The sequence below is a fragment of the Acinonyx jubatus genome, chromosome B2, assembly GCF_027475565.1.
Source record: "Acinonyx jubatus isolate Ajub_Pintada_27869175 chromosome B2, VMU_Ajub_asm_v1.0, whole genome shotgun sequence".
In the NCBI taxonomy this organism is placed as follows: Eukaryota; Metazoa; Chordata; class Mammalia; order Carnivora; family Felidae; genus Acinonyx; species Acinonyx jubatus.
In genome coordinates this window covers 84116726-84134795 of record NC_069385.1, presented here as the reverse complement: position 1 = coordinate 84134795, position 18070 = coordinate 84116726, and the positions used below count along the sequence as shown (strand labels likewise).

General features: G+C 38.3%; 1 protein-coding gene across 5 annotated transcripts in view; it reads left to right on the top strand.

Annotated features, from left to right (window-relative positions):
* CD109 (CD109 molecule) overlaps positions 1-18070 on the top strand; it is a 173635-nt gene that overhangs the window by 106611 nt on the left and 48954 nt on the right. For all 5 annotated transcript variants that reach the window (XR_008298528.1, XR_003419529.2, XM_053222566.1 and 2 more), the window contains 7 exons: positions 1948-2172; positions 3024-3125; positions 3214-3279; positions 4149-4325; positions 7532-7684; positions 13912-13986; positions 14413-14473. Coding sequence is in view for 3 of the 5 variants with exons in the window: in XM_053222566.1 (XP_053078541.1) it covers positions 1948-2172; positions 3024-3125; positions 3214-3279; positions 4149-4325; positions 7532-7684; positions 13912-13986; positions 14413-14473 (859 nt within the window). In the remaining 2 variants the exon portion in view is untranslated. The remainder of the gene's footprint in view (positions 1-1947; positions 2173-3023; positions 3126-3213; positions 3280-4148; positions 4326-7531; positions 7685-13911; positions 13987-14412; positions 14474-18070) is intronic.

The following is an 18070-nucleotide window of genomic DNA, read 5'->3' as shown; positions in this document are numbered from 1 at the left end:
TTAAACAATTTTTTTAATGTTTATTTTTTGAGAGAGAGAGACAGACAGAGAGACAGAGCACAAGTGGGGGAGGGGCAGAGAAAGAGGGAGACACAGAATCCGAAGTAGGCTCCAGGCTCTGAGCTGTCAGCACAGAGCCTGATGCGGGGCTTGAACTCATGAACCATAAGATCATGACCTGGCCAAAGTCAGATGCTTAACCAACTGAGCCACTCAGGTGTCCCCATTTCTGTAGTGAGTTAAAGCAGGGAGGGGCTGGCAAACTTCTGCAAAGGACTAGATAGTAAATATTTTTTAGCTTTGTGGGACATATTATCTCTGTGACAGATACCTAACCCTGCCATTGTAGCGTGAAAGCAGCCGTAACTACTTTGTAACCAAATGAGGGTGGCTGTGTCTAATAAAACTTTATTTACAAAAAGACTGGATTTGGCCTCCCTGCCCGCCATAGTTTGCTGATCTCTGGTTTAAAGAAAGAAGCTGTCTCTTCTTGTTGAATGGATCAAGAGAAGTTTTAGATAATTCCTGATTTCAATGATCATATAATTTAGTTTGAAAAGGTAAGAAAAAACCCCTTGAGGCTGCAAATGGTAACTTCCAAATCAATAGAGTGAAACATTGAGAGTTTGGGGAGGAAGAGTTGTCCTTGGGATAGGGATGAGGGTCATTAAAGGACGCTTTATGGAAGGGGAAGATGTAAGCTATTTGTTAAAAGATCAGTAGGGTTTCATTTTATTTTTAAAATATTTTTTAAGTATTTATTTTGTTTTTGAGAGAGAGAGAGAGACAGATTGTGAGCAGGGGAAGGACAGAGAGAGAGGGAATCTGAAGCAGGCTCCCGGCTCTGAGCTGTCAGCACAGAGCCTGATGCAGGGCTCAAACTCACAAACTGTGAGATCATGACCTGAGCTGAAGTCAGATGCTTAACTGACTGAGCTACCCAGGCACCCCAAAAGATCAGTAGGATTTTAAATGTTTGGTGTAGGGGTGGGAGATGGAGAGCGAGATGAGCTGAGACACAGGTGAGAGCCTTGCTTCTCAAGTTCAGGTGCCTTCCCCCAGATCAGTTCAATTGTAGCAGGGAGTTTGTGTCCTGGAGTGTGAGAGTGAAAACAGGGGGTGAAGTGGGGGGAGTTGTAGAGGATTCTAAATGGCACATGCATGTTTTTGAACTTTATGCTTTAGTCAGTGAAGAGCCTAGGTGCCTTATGAATGTTGGAGGGGTATGGTGAGAGCAGTATTCCAGGGAGACCGATCAGGCTATGTGCAGGAGTGTAGCCCAGGAGTGAGGTGGCGAGTAGCCTCAAGGGGATGGATGTGCAAGTGGAGAGGATGCAAGAGAGAAGTATAAGACTCGGTGTTTATTGGATTTGGGAGGTGGGAAGAGGGAGGGGGAAGTCCAGAGATGTTAAGTCGGCAGAATTGTGGTGTTAGCAAAAATAGAAGAGGCAAGATGGTTGCTCAGTTATAGATGTGCTGAATTTGGGGTGGCAGGGATATACAAGTAGAAATTTCCTGCAAGTAGAACTTGGAGGTTTTGAGTATGAGCTCCAGAGCAAGGTGAGGAAAGCAGTAAGAGTGATGAGGTCTTTGAGAAAAAGAGAAGCACAGATAACTGGTAATTTGACCTTGACAAATTCCCCAATTTAGGGAAAGTTGGGAGGAACCCAAAAGGACACTGTGAGGAGGCAGAAAGAGGGCTTTGGAACAAAGAAGGCAGTTGTGGAGCCATGGAAGGCAAGAGAAGCAATAATATCAAGAAGGGAATGGTCGGTAGTGTTGGATGCTATCTAGAGAGAGTGCTTCATCTGGAGGTTAGGGTACTGCCAACAGTTTTTGAGAGTTCAGTTTCATGGGAGTAGCACAGATGGGAACTAGATTCAACTGAACTTCAATTCTTTGTTTTTCTTGTTACCCGTTTTTAAACTGTTGTGTTTTGACAATTAGGTGAAGGTAACCCGTGCTGATGGCAATCGACTGACTTTTGAAGAAAGAAGAAATAATGTAGTTATAACAGTAACACAGAAAAACTCTTCTGAGTACTGGAGCAGATGGGGCAGCAGGAACCAGGAACTAGAAGCTGTCCAGATCATAAATTATACTGTCCCTCAAAATGGAATCTTTAAAATTGAATTCCCAATCCTGGATGATTCCAATGAGCTACAGTTGGAGGTGCCATCTGTTTCTCATCATTATGTTACTGCAACAACATCATTAAAATTGTAATCTCGTGGTAGGCACTCAACCTATTAGAGGTCAAAGTGCACAGGAAGTAGGAAGTAGACACATGTTTCTATTTAAAAAAATGGGGGAGTGTTAAAAGTAATTTAATAACAGTGGGTGAGGGGTAGATGAAATGCTTCCTTATAATTTCATTCTGAAGAGCACAGTAAAATATAGCAATCTGAAGGTATGATGAAGAAGCTCCCCAAATTCCAGCCTAGATTGGTTTTCAATCATTTGGAAGTGTATTTTGGCAGAAGCTGAAATGAAAAAGGAAAATGTTTTTTTTAAACCTCTTTTGCTGAGTTCCTTCTCAGAGTGGCTCATCTGAGATCCCCCTTCCCCCAACCATTCTGATATCTTTCTTTTCGTTACTTGGTTCCGCCACACGTTTGGCCCTTTGAGTTTCACACTATTGGTAGATCACATGGGCTGGTATGATTTCTTGCTTGTAAATGGACTGTGTGTTGTGGAGAGAAGGAAAGGAGTCCTTTCTCATTTTGTTCTCTCTTCTCACAGAGTTTCCTGATAATATGCTTTTGTTTCTGAAATAAATTAGGACTATGCTTTTTCCTCTTAGATCATGGTGATGAAGACCCTCTTCTGTGTTTTAAAGCTGTCACTTTCTTTACAGTATAAGCTATAAAATGATGAAGAGCCAATGGCTGGGGAACAGATTTTTCCTACGAGAGAAAAAAGGAAAAGTGCATTTGCCTTTCAGGAATTGTAAAACAGATAGTATTTTTTCTCAGGGTGTTACTAAGGATGAAAATTTATAGCTCCCTTTTCTTTTGTTATAGGCCTCTTTTCTTAACAGTGTGAGTAGCATGGCAGTTCATGGTATGTTTAAGTCTCCCAGTAAAGCATACATCCAGCTAAAAACAAGAGATGAAAATATAAAGGTAATGGGTGCAGTCACTTTTAATTACAATATAATTGTAGTCTTTTGTCATTAATGTGTATTCATTAATTAAGATTTTTTTTTTCTAGGTGGGATCACCTTTTGAGTTGGTGGTTAGTGGCAACAAGCCACTAAGGAAGGAGTTAAGCTATATGGTAATCAATAGAGAATCTAAATTTATTATCTCTTATAGAATCATCTCAAATGAGCTACCTTATGTCTCCCTTATGTGTATACGAAACTCACGAATTTTTATGTTTATTTTTTAAAGTTTATTTCTTTATTTTGAGAGAGAGAGAAAGAGAAAGAGAGAGAGAGTGTGTGTGAGCAGGGGAGAGGCAGAGAGAGAGGGAGAGATAGAGAATCCCAAGCAGGCTCTGCGCCATCAGCGTGGAGCCCAACAGGGGGCTCGAACTCAAAGATCACGAGGTCATGACCAGAGCCGAAACCAAGAATCAGACACTTAACTGACTGAGCCACCCTGACGCCCCTAGACTAAACTCACTAATTTTTAAAATTCAGTCTCATACCCTTTAGCCTGCCCTTTTTATATTGCAATCAAAATCCTTTTTTCTCTTTTCACCTATATTTGCATTTCCAATTTAAGATGGGTGATTAAATCTTGCATTATGTTTAAAATTTAAGTTTCTATGAGATAATCCACATAAGTTCATCATAGAAAATTATAAAGTATGAGAAAAACAAAAAAATAAAAATTGCTACCCATAGCTTTGAATCTTTCTAATTCAGCTTTCCCCAGTGGCGCTCTATATTCTCTACTCAAAAATAAATTAACTGTGAAGCTACTGATGTCTCAGTCAGTTATTTCTTTATCTTATCCTTTTCTGTTTCCTGGCTTATATTCTCTCTGTTGGTCAGGGAGGTTTCCTTGCACTGAAAAATGCTTTGAAGTTGGTTTAAGTCAACAGTTTGTGTGTATGGTTAAAATTGTGTTAAATATAGCTGCAGTTGAGAGTCTCATTAGCTTTGGCATAAAATGAAACTCTTCTGCTACTCTTTTCAGGTAATATCCAGGGGACAGTTGGTGGCTGTAGGCAAGCAAAATTCAACAGCCTTCTCTTTAACACCAGAAAATTCTTGGGCTCCAAAAGCCTGTATTATTGTGTATTATGTTGAAGATGATGGAGAAATTATAAATGATGTTCTAAAAATTCCTGTTCAGCTTGTTTTTAAAAATAAGGTAAGATTTAAGGTAATGATGTGAGAAGAAAACTTCATACTGGTGAAGTCTGAGAAATGCAATATTTCTTTAGAAAAGTATCATTAAATAACATTGGTTAGAAATTTATACTTACATCTAGAACTATGGTTAAATCCCTTCAGTATTATTACCACATATGGATTTTCACATGTAGAGTTACTGGGCAGTGTGGGTCTTATTTGTAAGTTATGATTCTTGGCTTTAAGACTTGAACTCAATTTCTTGAAGTTATTTCAGGATTTCTCAAATGGCAGGGTCGATATTGTTCTGGCATGCAGTTCCAGCAACAATACAGAATTTGTGTGGTGCTGATGCTGGCATGAGAGTGAAATGAAGCGCGTGTAGGGAACGAGGCCGTCAGCAGTGATATGTGGAAGCAGAGCCCAGATTTGGTTTATCCGTTTCATGGGCCTGGAATCTAACCCGGGACAGATTTACAGGACGCTTGGCTACCTTGCATGTGGAGATCTGTGTGGAGTTTGATCTCCAAAAGCACCAGGGATTTTTGTAGCTTAAGGTGTATGGCTTGTGTGGGATGCCCCCTTGAACCCCAACTTTGAAAAGTAACCTGGCTGAAAGAGTGCGTGATGGAATTGAATCATCTAGTGCATAATAAAATGAGCCATCGTTCTGAGAGCTGCTGCCTTCTCAGGTTTTTTTAGGCAAAATAATCATTGTTTAAAAGTATTGATTTGCCAAGTACAATTCTTTGATAGCATTTCTGTTTGCTTAGTTTGTTAAACTTCTGAGAGGTTGTAGTAGTCATACATGTCTTATGTTGACAGTTGTTAATTAGTTTTGTCAAAATAGAATACAGACTTCTATTTTTCACTTTATGGGAAGTTTTTTCAAAGATAATGGTATGCTCTGTTATTTTTAGAGAGCAAATTTTGACTTGTAGTAATTCCATTAATCCCGTAACAAAGATGAATTCTAAAATAGGAGTTGGACTTAAGGCATATATCTTTGAAAGTGAGACCAAGTTTTAAAAAAGTTTAGTGTAAGAGGTTGTTGGCTTTGAGGAAGCAGAGTATATAAATAGCATAATTCCAAGAAATTTCTTAGATATGAAAGATAAGAAATATAATTTCAGCTATATTTGCAAAGATATATCTTTCTCTACTTTTATTTTTAACGTTTTATTTATTTTTGAGGCAGGGAGAGACAGAGCATGAATGGGGGAGGGTCAGAGAGAGAGGGAGACACAGAATCTGAAGCAGGCTCCAGGCTCTGAGCTGTCAGCACAGAGCCCGACGCGGGGCTCGAACTCATGGACCGTGAGATCATGACCTGAGCCGAAGTCGGACGCTTAACCGACTGAGCCACCCAGGCGCCCCTCTACTTTTATTTTTAGGTAATCTCTACACCCAATGTGGGGCTCAAACATATAACCCTGAGATCAAAAGTCACATGTTCTACTGACTGAGCCAGCCAAGCGCCCCTCTTTCTCTACTTTTTATATGTTTATTCCATTACTCACAAAGAAACTGCAAATTTGAAAATAGAATATATTTAAGCAAGGGAAAATTAACGAGTCTTTTGGATGTTTGGTAATGACTGAACTGGATGGGATGTGGAAAGCACAAGAGATGGAGGGTTAGAAATCATCCACTCGTAAGTGTACATGGAAGCCATAGGGTCTCTGAGGCGCAGAGTCAAGAGTGAGAAGTACAAGGCTGGAACATGTTGCTCCCCTTCATTTTGGGTATACGTGGGGAAACTTAAACTAAAAGTAAACTAGATACAGTGGTATAAAGGGTATATGTATACAAAATTTCACTGGACAAGTTAAACAGGCAAGTCTTTATTCAAGAGTGTTGGCAATAGGGGAGAGAGATTGAATTCAACTTCATTAAAACAAAAGGCAGGAGAGGTTATTGATTGATTGATTGATTGATTGATTGACTGATTGAAAGCATAAGTGGGGGAGGGACAGAGAGAGAGAGAGAATCCCAAGCAGGTTCCACACTGTCAGCGTCGAGCCCAATGCAGAGCTCCAACCCACGAATTGTGAGATCATGACCTGAAGTCATACACTTAAATGACTGAGCCACCCAGTTGCTCCACAGGCAGGAGAGTTTTAAGCAGTGAATGAGCTTGTGGAAAAGTACTGGAGGACACTGAGAAGAGATCGGTAATGTGATTAGGCCATCTGTGTTTGCTAACTGTCAATGTATAAGTTAGGGTCCTATCCTCCCACAGAGCCTTGGGAGATCAATTAGTGATTCTTTTTTGGTGATTACATTTCAAAGGATTGGCTCCCGTCCTTGGGAGAGACTTTCCTGGGTGGTAAAAGTGGCAAGAGGCTGGGAGAAGCCTTACATTTCAAAGGGACAGAGAAAGAATTTACAATTCCAAGTTTTCTAAAGTAAATGCTGTAAGTAAAGGGAGAATCAGGGGCTTATGGTCAGGAAGAAGCCTGTTCAGTCAAGTCGAGGGGAACAGTAAGGCAGTTTTGGTCAGGTAGTACAGTCACTGCAGCAGTAGAATGTTGAAACAGAGCTAGACAAGATGAGCCTTCTTAGTAGGAAGGGGCCTCATGACAAAGCCATTCAGTTTTGCTGTGATGAGATGATTGAGGCTCATTAAGAAGTATGAGTTAGGGCCATTTGATGAATGTAGTGAACAGAGGAAGTTCAGGCAGCCATGGGGACACAGAGCATTGGGCCTAACTAGTGTTTGGTCTGATCACCTCTTCAGTTGGGAAGACATCTCCTTGTCCCCAACCCAAGTAGTTCTGTGAGTCCCCAAGGGGCCTCTCCCTGGGCTCACTTCTAAGTTCAGGTTACCAGCACGTGGGCATCTCCAGTTTCTTTGCTCTTTCCTGTTCCTCCTCCAGGATACTGACCCTCCCCAGGTGTGCCAGGCACTGGCTGGGGGATGAGGGGTGTGGGAGAAAGGGAAGAGGAAAGGTAGAGAAGTGAAGGAAAATTCAGATTTATGCCACTGTGGGAAGTTCTATTACTTGCAAATACTGTGAGTAAAGTTTTTTTTTTTTTTTTTTTTTTTTTTTTTTAATTCTTTCCCCCAGAGAAGGCTTATGTATGGTTTTAGAATGATCCCTGAGTCAAGGCAAATGGAGAATCTCTGCTAGATTTTGAGTCCTTTGAACTGCTGTTGGTGAGACATGTAAGTAATGCTTTAAAAAAGTCACATAAATCAATCCTGTTTTCTCCCTTTCTTAGATAAAGCTGTTTTGGAGTAAAACTCATGCTGCACCATCTGAGAAAGTCTCTCTTAGGATATCTGTGACACAGCCAGACTCGATAGTTGGGGTTGTGGCTGTTGACAAAAGCGTGAATCTGATGAATGCCTCTAATGATATTACAATGGAAAATGTGAGTATAGCTATTTTTTCATTATAAAAATACATGCTAAAAGAGCAAAAAAGAAACTTTATTGCATTACTTCAAATATCTAAGGGAAATTTTATTGGTTCCTCTTCAAGTGTAAGTCAGTAATGAGTAAAGCTTCCAAATAAAAAGGATTTGCATTCTGGTTGTTGTGTTGGGAAGAGGCTTATGTGGTGCAGTGTCTTTGCTGTCTTACATGAGAGATGCCATCTAGAGTTTTCCCTCATTTTCATACTGTATTTGAATTCAAGACTCTCAAGAAAGTACTAGGAAATTGACTTGTACAATTCTGGATGACCCTGGAGAAGAGAGCTTTCGATAATTTTGAAGTACTTTCTATTTTGGTTATACATAATGGTTATATATAATTACAGCCTTTTTGAATTTACTATTTGTGGTATATTGAAGGAGTGAAATCCTGTTAATTTGCAGAACACTTATAAACCAAGAAATATATAAACCTCTAGTTACATTAGTTACATAAACTAATCCTCTATTCATTAATCAATTTTGCTTTGTAAGTTCATTGTTGTTCATTTTTATATGTAAGTTCTTGATGTATTCTTGTATATATCCTTGATATACCCTAGCCATTGCTAGTTGTATCTACATTGTATAACCTATGTCAATTAATTAAGTATAGTAATTAACAACACATGGGAAAAAAAGATATAAATATTTAGGCTAATTTGGTCATCTTGAGAAAAATTATATATTTTTTCAGCCTATAAAGGTAATTTTTCTCAATCCCTTTATTTTTTAAATTATTTACGTATTTATTTATTTTGACTTGTTTTATTTTTTATTTTTTTAAATTTACATCCAAATTAGTTAACATATAATGCAACAATGATTTCAGGAGTAGATTCCTTAGTGTCCCTTACCCATTTAGCCCATCCCCCCTCCCTCCAGTAACCCTCAGTTTGTTCTCCATATTTATGAGTCTCTTCTGTTTTGTCCCCTCCCTGTTTTTATATTATTTTTGTTTCCCTTCCCTTATGTTCATCCGTTTTGTCTCTTAAAGTCCTCATATGAGTGAAGTCATATGATTTTTGTCTTTCTCTGACTGACTAATTTCACTTAGCATAATACCCTCCAGTTCCATCCATGTAGTTGCAAATGGCAAGATTTCATTCTTTTTGATTGCCGAGTAATACTCCATTGTATATATATATAGCACATCTTCTTTATTCATCCATCAATGGACATTTGGGCTCTTTCCATACTTTGGCTGTTGTTGATAGTGCTGCTATAAACATGGGGGGTGCATGTGTCCCTTCGAAACAGCACACCTGTATCCCTTGGATAAATGCCTAGTAGTGTAATTGCTGCGTCATAGGGTACTTCTATTTTTAGTTTTTTGAGGAACCTCCATACTGTTTTCCAGGGTGACTGCACCAGCTTGCATTCCCATCAATCCCTTTTAAAAAAGATTTATTTAAAACAAATTGGTCATTTTTTTCTCTTGATATTAAAAAACTCATGTTATTCTAAAAAGTCTATAGCATTTTGGATTTGATTTAACTGAATTTAGTAATATCTCTCATTTTATAGCTTTCTAAATATCTTAAGTATATTATTTCATTTTTGTTTCCCTGTGTATGTACATACACACACACACACACACACACACACACACACACCCCTATCTAGTGCTTGTGCTCTGTTTCTGTCTTTGTTTCTTTGTCTATCTTTTAATATATTTACATAAAATTTTGTCATATATAAGATTGCTATCCCATGGGGCGCCTTGGTGGCTCAGTCATTTAAGCATCCAACTTCGGCTCAGGTCATAATCTCACAGTTCAAGAGTTCGAGACCCACATCAGGCTCCGTGCTGACAGCTTGGAGCCTGGAGCCTGCTTTGGATTCTGTGTCTCCTTCTCTCTCTGCTTGCACTCTGTCTCTCTCTCTCCCTCTCTCTAAAAAAATAAACATTAAAAAAACAGAAGATTGTTATCCCAGCTTTCTTTTGGTTCAACCTTGCTGGCATATTTTTCTACCTTTTTATTTTCAAGCTTTTATAAGTTTTCCTTTAAGTTTATCTTGTAGGTAGCATGTTATTATATTATATTTTGTTTTTAATGTCTGGTAGTCCATATCTTTTAATAAGCTTATTTAACACATTTACAAGTATGGTAATTCTTGTCTTAATTAGGAATTATTTCTACTTTATTTCATATTTTTAAATGCAATTACTTTTCTTCCCTCTTTTTATTTTTATTTTTTCCAGGGGTTAGATCAAATTTTATTCTTCTGGTTTGTAAGTTATACATTCTGTTTTTGTTCCTATGACAGATGCCCTTAACTCATGAACCATACTACTATTTATTCTTGCTGATTTCTTAAGACTATCAAAATTCCATCTTCACCAGACAAGACGAGCATTTTTTCTCATGCTCTCATTTTATTTTATTTTTTTAATTTTTTTAAATGTTTATTTATTTTTGAGAGGGAAAGAGAGAGAGACAGACAGAGGTGTGAGTGGGGGAGGGGCAGAGAGAAGGAGACACTGAATCCGAAGCAGGCTCTAGGCTCTGAGGTGTCAGCACAGAGCCTGATGCGGGGCTCGAATTGGGAATGGTGAGATCATGACCTGAGCTGAAGTCGGATGCCTAACCAACTGAGCCACCCAGGTGCCCCAGTATGCTCTCATTTTCTTGCACATCCCTTTTGTCTTTCACTTGTTACCACCTTCTTCTCCAATCCTGCCCAGACCATGTTGTGATTGTACAGGATTGTAATTCAGTGTCATTATTGATTGCCCTTGCAGTCTATGCTCTTCCTTCATTTTTTAATTCTGGAAATTTACATCTGTTATTTCTTCATTTATTTCTTCATTCTCCATTTCTCTTCTTCTGAGACTCTTGTTATTCAGTGATTGGCACGTCTACTTCCATTCTCCATATCTCTTAGCTTTTTGTTTTATGTTCACTATCTTTTTGACTTTCCTTTTTTCCTTTGAGAGAGCTCCACAGTTGACTCTGCTCCCTGATCATCTATCAGTTGTATCTATCCTCCTTTGATTTCTTGTATTGGGTTATTTATGTCAGCTATTATATTTTTAATGTATATTATTTTCATTGGGTTCTTATCTTTCGTTCTTGTTTTATATTGCTAATATTTTCCTTTATCTCCTTATGTCTATCTGCCATGTTTATTTTAAAATCTTGAACTGGCCTTTTCAATATTTCACATCATATGTTACGTGTTGTCCATTTGGATGTCTTTTATGGAAGTCATACTCTTTGGATGTAGTTGATTTGGCAGCTGTTCTGATATTGTCCATTGGGGAAGGATGAACACCCCATTCCAATCTGTGTAAGTCTTGTGAGTTTAAAGAGGGGGAGGGGTCAAGCTTCAGAGACTAGAGAACTACTCTTGATCTTCCCTGTGTGCTGCTGGCTTTTATTCAATGTTTCACTTTTAAGCTCTTAGGGAAAAGCATCACCAAGAAAAGGCAGTTTTTTGGGGTCATGATCCACCAGCTTTTAGGGTTTGGAGTGCAGAGGAAGAGTGAGTGCTTGTGGCCATGGGTCTGTCCACGTGTTTTCCTCAGTTTCTCCACCAGAAAAGCAGAGGTGCTGACCTGGTATTATCTTCCTGACCCTTACACAGGCAGTGTAGGCTGCTGGTGCAGCTGCTGATTTTGGCAGTGAAAATGCAAGGAATGATTGTCCCAAGGCTGCTTCCTGGAAAGAAGCAAGAGCAGAATTAAAAAATCTTTTCTCCAGACAGCCTCTAGCAGCTTTCTGCCACCCACTTCCTCCCAACACACCAGTTAAAGTTATCTTTTACTCTTCTCAGGCTTTTCTCATACCACTCATCCAAGTTTCCTACTTGCTTTTCTTGTTTCTTCAGAGTTGGCTCTGGAGAAGGGCATCAGGAGCCTGTGGTAATAGACCATTTTGGTTTCTTTTGTTTTTGTTAAATTTATACATGGTGCTGAGAGACTCTTGAACACTTTGGGAAAATTTAAGTGTGCTAGATATTCCAGAAATGATTTTCAGACATCAGCCTTTGCTCCAGCCTTGGCAATGCCTTTTTGTTGAGCCAGTGAGAAAACGAGGATTTCTTTTTGAGATAGATGTTTCTTCTTGATAATTCCATTGATTCATGCCTGAGTGTCAGGGGAAGGTGAACTTGCATGCATTTGTGTCCTATAGCAGAGTTTGAGTCTTGGGACTAAAATCTTTTCTCTCCATTATGTCTGGCTCTGGCTCCATTGTCTATAGTTGGACTATATACTGGTTGTATTTGCCAGCTTGTTGAGATATTATGAAATTTTCTGTTTTCTCCTTCTGTTGTTTTCTTCTCGGTGCCTGTTCTAGCACCGTGTTTGCTTACCATGGATGTAGTTGCAGTTGTTGTTAGTGTGGCAAAAAAAGTGGATGCAGGTGTTTGATTTTAATTTTTTTTTAACATTTATTCATTTCTGAGAGACAGAGAGAGGCAGAGTGTGAGTAGGAAAGGGACAGACAGAGAGGGATATACAGAATCCGAAGCAGGCTCCCAGGCTCTGAGCTGTCAGTACAGAGCCTGATGCAGGGCTTGAACCCACGAACCGCGAGATCATGACCTGAGCTGAAATCAGTCACCTAACCGACTGAGCCACCCAGGTGCTACAGGTGTTTGATTTTAAATGTGTGTGTGTTTTTTTTAAGTTTTTAAAAAAAGATTTATTTATTTATTTTAAGAGAGACAGAGACAGCGTGAGTGGGGAAGGGACAGAGAAAGAGGGGGAGAGAGAATCCCAGGCAGGCTCTGTACGGCCTGTGCAGAGCCTGATGTGGGGCTCGAACTTACGAAACCACGAGATCATGACCTGAGACGAAATCAAGATTCAGTCAACTGAGCCACTGAGGGGCTCCAAACGTGGTTGTTTTTTAAACTTGCACTTAGACTCTTTCATGATTTGTATTCCTGCCTTTGTCTTAATTTGTCTAGTTAATGCTAATGTAAATAAGAGAGATAGGTTGAAATAGTTACCAAACTGTATAATATCTTAACTTTTTTTATTGTGGTGAAATTTATGTAACATAAAATTTGCCATTTTAACCATTTTTGAAAGACAGTTCAGTGGCATTAATTACTTTCATGTTGTACAACGATCATCACTATCTGTTTCTAAAACTTTTTTGTTACCCCAGACGGACTCTGTAGCCATTAAGTGATAATTCTCCATTTCCCCCTATTCCCAGCCCCAGCCACCTCTAATCTACTTGTCTTTATGAACTTGCCTAGTCTAGACATATCATATAAGAGGAATCATATAAAATTTTTTCCTTCTCTGTCTGCCTTATTTCACTTAGCTTAATGTTTTCAAGGTTCATCCATGTTGTAGCATGTATCTGAACTTCATTTCTTCTTATGGCTAAATAATATTCTATTTGATGTATATACCACATTTTGCTTATCCATTCTTCTGTTGATGGACGTTTAAGTTGTTTCTGTCTTTTGGTTATTGTGACTGATGCCACAATGAACATTGGCCATACATGTATATCTGAGTGCCTGTTCTTTTCAGCATATACATTGGGATGGACTTGCTAGGTCATATTCTAATCTGTGTTTATCTCTTGGGAGCTGCCAACTTTACTCAGTCTTTTAGCCTATTTTACTCTCTCTTCCTAGTAGTGAGTGCTGCTCTTAAAAAAATAACATTGCTAATGTGATTATGTAAATATCTCAATATTGAAAAAACTATCTCATTAATGTTATAATTTGCAGTGCTTTATCAATGAGGTTGAATATTTTTTCTGTTTGTTAATAATTTACATTTCTTTTTTGTAAACTATCTCTTTTTGTTATTTAAGAAAATGTAGTTAAGTGACATTTGCAGAACTTATATTAACCATCAAATTTAACCCATTTATTTCTGCCAGAAGTATGGGTTGTTTTCAATGCTGACCCCTGTGTGTTGGTTTAGGAATTGACATTTAAATTCCTCCTGAGCAAACCTCAAGCCCACATTTCTTAGGAACTCTGGATTAGTGAACAGAGTGAAAATAAGTTAAAAGAATCAATGTAATTTTAGCTGATTGAATCATGAATAAGGCATTCAAATATTTGTTATTGTTCCATTTGTGTCACTTTCAAATTAGATAAGCATGTGGGCTGTGTGTTATCTAAGTAACATACAAGAAATATTACAGAGGGCAGAACAGTATGATACAAATCAATTCATTCCACATATTTTATCTTCTCCTTAGGTGGTCCATGAGTTGGAGCTCTATAACACAGGGTATTATTTAGGCATGTTCATGAATTCTTTTGCAGTTTTTCAGGTATGTTTAGCTTATTATATAATTTGGAAAGATATTAATATCTTTTACTATTGCAAACACCTTCAGAATTAATTATCTGATTAACCTTTTATTAAATGTGTTGTTGAAGTATAGTGTTATATAAATATAATTTGAAATGGAAAGATAATCATCCTTCCAATTTTAAAAGCAAATGGAAAATGTGTGTGTGTGTGTGTGTGTGTGTGTGTGTGTGTGTATCTGTATCTGTGTATGAGAGGGAGAGAGAGAATGCTCATGTATGTACCTAAATTCTCAAAAATGAGATAGAGTCAAAAAAACACAAAACTTTCATGTCTGCATAAAAACAAATGAACAATAGTGAATTAAGAGTATAGAAGATGGCTGTGACATTTTACAAAGCATTTAAACTTTTATTTTAAAAAAATTTTAAATTATTCTTTTTAGGAATGTGGCCTCTGGGTATTGACAGATGCAAACCTTATGAAGGATTACATTGATGGTGTTTGTAAGTAGAACCTAGCAATGTGCTTTCAAAGTATTTAAGTCTTTCATCTCAGGTATTTAAAATTACTTATAAGTATGGATGCTTTCTGGTTTAATGGATATGGATATTGTGATTTCATTTTCTGTTCTCTTTTCCTAAAGTCTTTGGAGTTTAATGTACATTTGAGCCATGACATGGAATATTTGTCTGGGCTTCTGTCTAGATTTCCATTTGCTCCCTTGTAGTTGTTTGAAATGGTTATTTTTTGGGGCATATTGGAAGATCCTATGCTTCCAATTTGTATTGCAAACTGTGCTGTTATTTTGGAATTAGATAAAAGGAACAACATAGTTTTGAAACATTTTTGTTCTCTGGCATTTTGATGTTCACCTAGCATATAGCCCAGATGCCATAAGTATGCTGGTACATGCAGTGAGCATGCGTGAATGCATGCACCTGCACACGTGCATGTCTCATCAGTCTGAGTTCTTCCTGAGCAGGGTCACATCTATACATCCTAGCTCCCTGTGTTGCTAAATAGAGTTGCTACCCAACTAATAATAAGAGTGCTTAGGAAGAAGTGAAATGTTTTGACTGAAGGAAGTGTGGAAATGAGAATGGTTAACTCCAGGAGTTGTTCTCTTTTCCTTTAGGTAACATTATGCTAATATCATCTTGTAAGGCTGTCACAATTTGTATCCCCGGATTCCCTATTCCTGTCAGGTCTTCTCAGTTACTCCACACTAAGCCCCAGGCTCTCCAGCTTTGGGCTGATTTTTGACACTACAGGATACCCGAGCCTCTGTCCTGAAGCAAAAAGATCATTTTATAGTATTAAAAATTTTATGAAGTCATTATGATTTCTATGCATTAAAGATAATATGGTATGGTTAGCTTTCTTCATGTAACAATCCATCCTAGACACCTTCTAAGCAATCTTTTTCCATTCTCTCTTTGTTGGTATCTGCTTTTACCCATCTTTTTTCATCCTTACTTATCAAATCCTGATTTCCACTGTAATACTCATTCTGTTGTTAGTAATACTTATTGTATCCTTTACATTTCCTAAGAACTTTCTTCTACCTTTTTTCCCCCACTGTTTAACAGAAGAAATTTGATCCTCCTCCTAGCATACTGTGTCCCTAGAAACCTTCTTAAGTGACTGGCATTCATTTTTCTGCTTCTCTTCTGGATCAGGGTTCCTAAATACATAATGTATCTTGCAGTCAGCACTATGGCATCAGTAGTTACTCAAGGTCACGTTATCACTGGAACACTGCTTTACTTTTAACATTTCAAATGCCTATCCTTCTACCTTGGATATTCACTCACTCCCTTAAATCTATTGAATGCCTTCTTTGTCCTTACTAGAGACCAAATATCTTCCTTGGTCTTGACTTCTGGTTATTCTGGGTTATTGGCTCCTTCTGCTTTCACTTTCCTCCAGTACTTGGCCTGGACCACCATGATTATTCAGTTTGGTAGCATTCTTCCCTACTTCCTTGTCCTTCCCTGACATCTTCTTCATTAACCCAAACTCTGGAACATCTTGACTGTTTATCTTACCCCTCTGTTTCTGCATCCCACAAATGCTTTAAATTCAGTATGTCACAAGCCAAGTTTATGATCTTCTCTTCCTTTACAGCCTTGCTTTTCCTTAATATAATTTTATTGATATGTGATTCCTTGAATTGATATAATTTCAGACCTATGTTAATGAAATCAACATTTACCTAGATGCCTAAATCAGAAACCCACAACACATCCTTAGTTCCTTCCTCTCTGTCAGATGTGGAATAACATGGTAGTTAAGAAAAGGATTGCCATCAAATACTTCTGCCTTTAAGTTCTGGTGTTTTGACACTGAGAAAGTCAATTAACCTTTCTAAACCTCAAATCTCCAATTGAAATATAGTGCTAATAATATTATTGGTATTACAGGGGTATTATGATGTTAAATTCAAAAACATTTAAATTGTATGACACATGTTTAGCACTTATAAGTCTGCAATTACCTACTATTTTATTCCTCAGATCCAGTTCGTTCATTCATTATTTAATGGATAGTGATGATATTAATTGCATGCCTAGTATGTACGAGGCAATGAGATTTCAACTTGGTCTAGTGGGCAAAACAATATATAGAAGAGTGTGCTGAGGACTGGGGTGGGGAGAGTCAGCATGCCATGGGCATACACAGAAGTCATCCACCCAAGAGGCAGGGCAGAATCATTTCTTGAGACTATTCTTCCTCTCCTCTCCTTGCTTCAGGCCCTTGTCAGTGTCTCGTTGACTATTGTAATAACTTCCTAACTTACCTGCTTTGCCCACCTTTTATTTCCTCCAGCTCTAAACCATTGTTCACACTGATGCCAGAGTTATCATTATAAAACATGAGCTGTGGGCTGGATCATGTTTCTAATTTATTCTAAAACTTTCAATAGGTCAAGATTGCTTAAAGGATCAATCTAAGTTTCAGCATGGGAGATTGGATATTTAATATCTGGATTTAGCCATTCTTTCTCTTCTCATTTTACACCCCTCTTACCTAATACTCGCTGTCATATTCGGGACATGCCTTTGTACTTAGCTTACCTGCCCTGTGTCCCTTTCCCATGTGGGGTACTCTTTAACTGGAGACTTAAAGAAAACAGAATAAAAAAACCCCAAAACCCCTGCAAAATGAATTTTTTTCCCCTAGCCACACTATTTTCATCATTCAGATTTTGGATAAAATCAGCCATTATTGTGCACAATAGGCATTTTTTATATGTCTGTGTCACTCTTTTAAATTTTTTTTTTTCAACGTTTATTTATTTTTGGGACAGAGAGAGACAGAGCATGAACAGGGGAGGGGCAGAGAGAGAGGGAGACACAGAATCGGAAACAGGCTCCAGGCTCTGAGCCATCAGCCCAGAGCCCGATGCGGGGCTCGAACTCACGGACCGTGAGATCGTGACCTGGCTGAAGTCGGACACTTAACCCACTGCGCCACCCAGGCACCCCTGTCTGTGTCACTCTTAACATGTTTACTACAGTTTTCTATTTGTCTCCTCCAATAGACTGTGAGTGAAGAAGCTCCCTGCATTCATCTTTGTATCCCTGGTACTGACTGTAGTCTGGTTTTTTTTTACATTTTATTTTGAAATAATTATAGACTTATAGAAAAGTTGAAAAAATAGAAGTAGGTAACCCAGAGTTTGTATGGCAACATGGCTGTTTTTAAGTTAGTAACCAGGATGATTGTGGCATCTTATGGCTGGGATAGCCATTGGTAACTGGCACCAGGGAGCTAAAAAGAATAGAAAAATTGAAGGTAACTTTAAAAATGTGATTTAACTTATTTTTTAGCAACTGCACTGTAAGTAGTTTTTTAGGTGTTGGCCATATGGGCAGGAAACTTTTTTTTTTTTTTTTTTTTTAAGTTTTGGCGCTGCCGTAACTGGCCACAGGGCCTTGGGTAAGTCACTTGACTTCTGTGGGTCTCAGGTGTCTCATCTGTAAAACGAGAAGGTTGGATAAGATGAGCTCTAAAGTCCCATTCAGCTGAGAGGTGCTGCAATTCCATGGACTGAGTTTATAATCATTCTCTACAGGGACTTTTTTCCTAACAGTTGC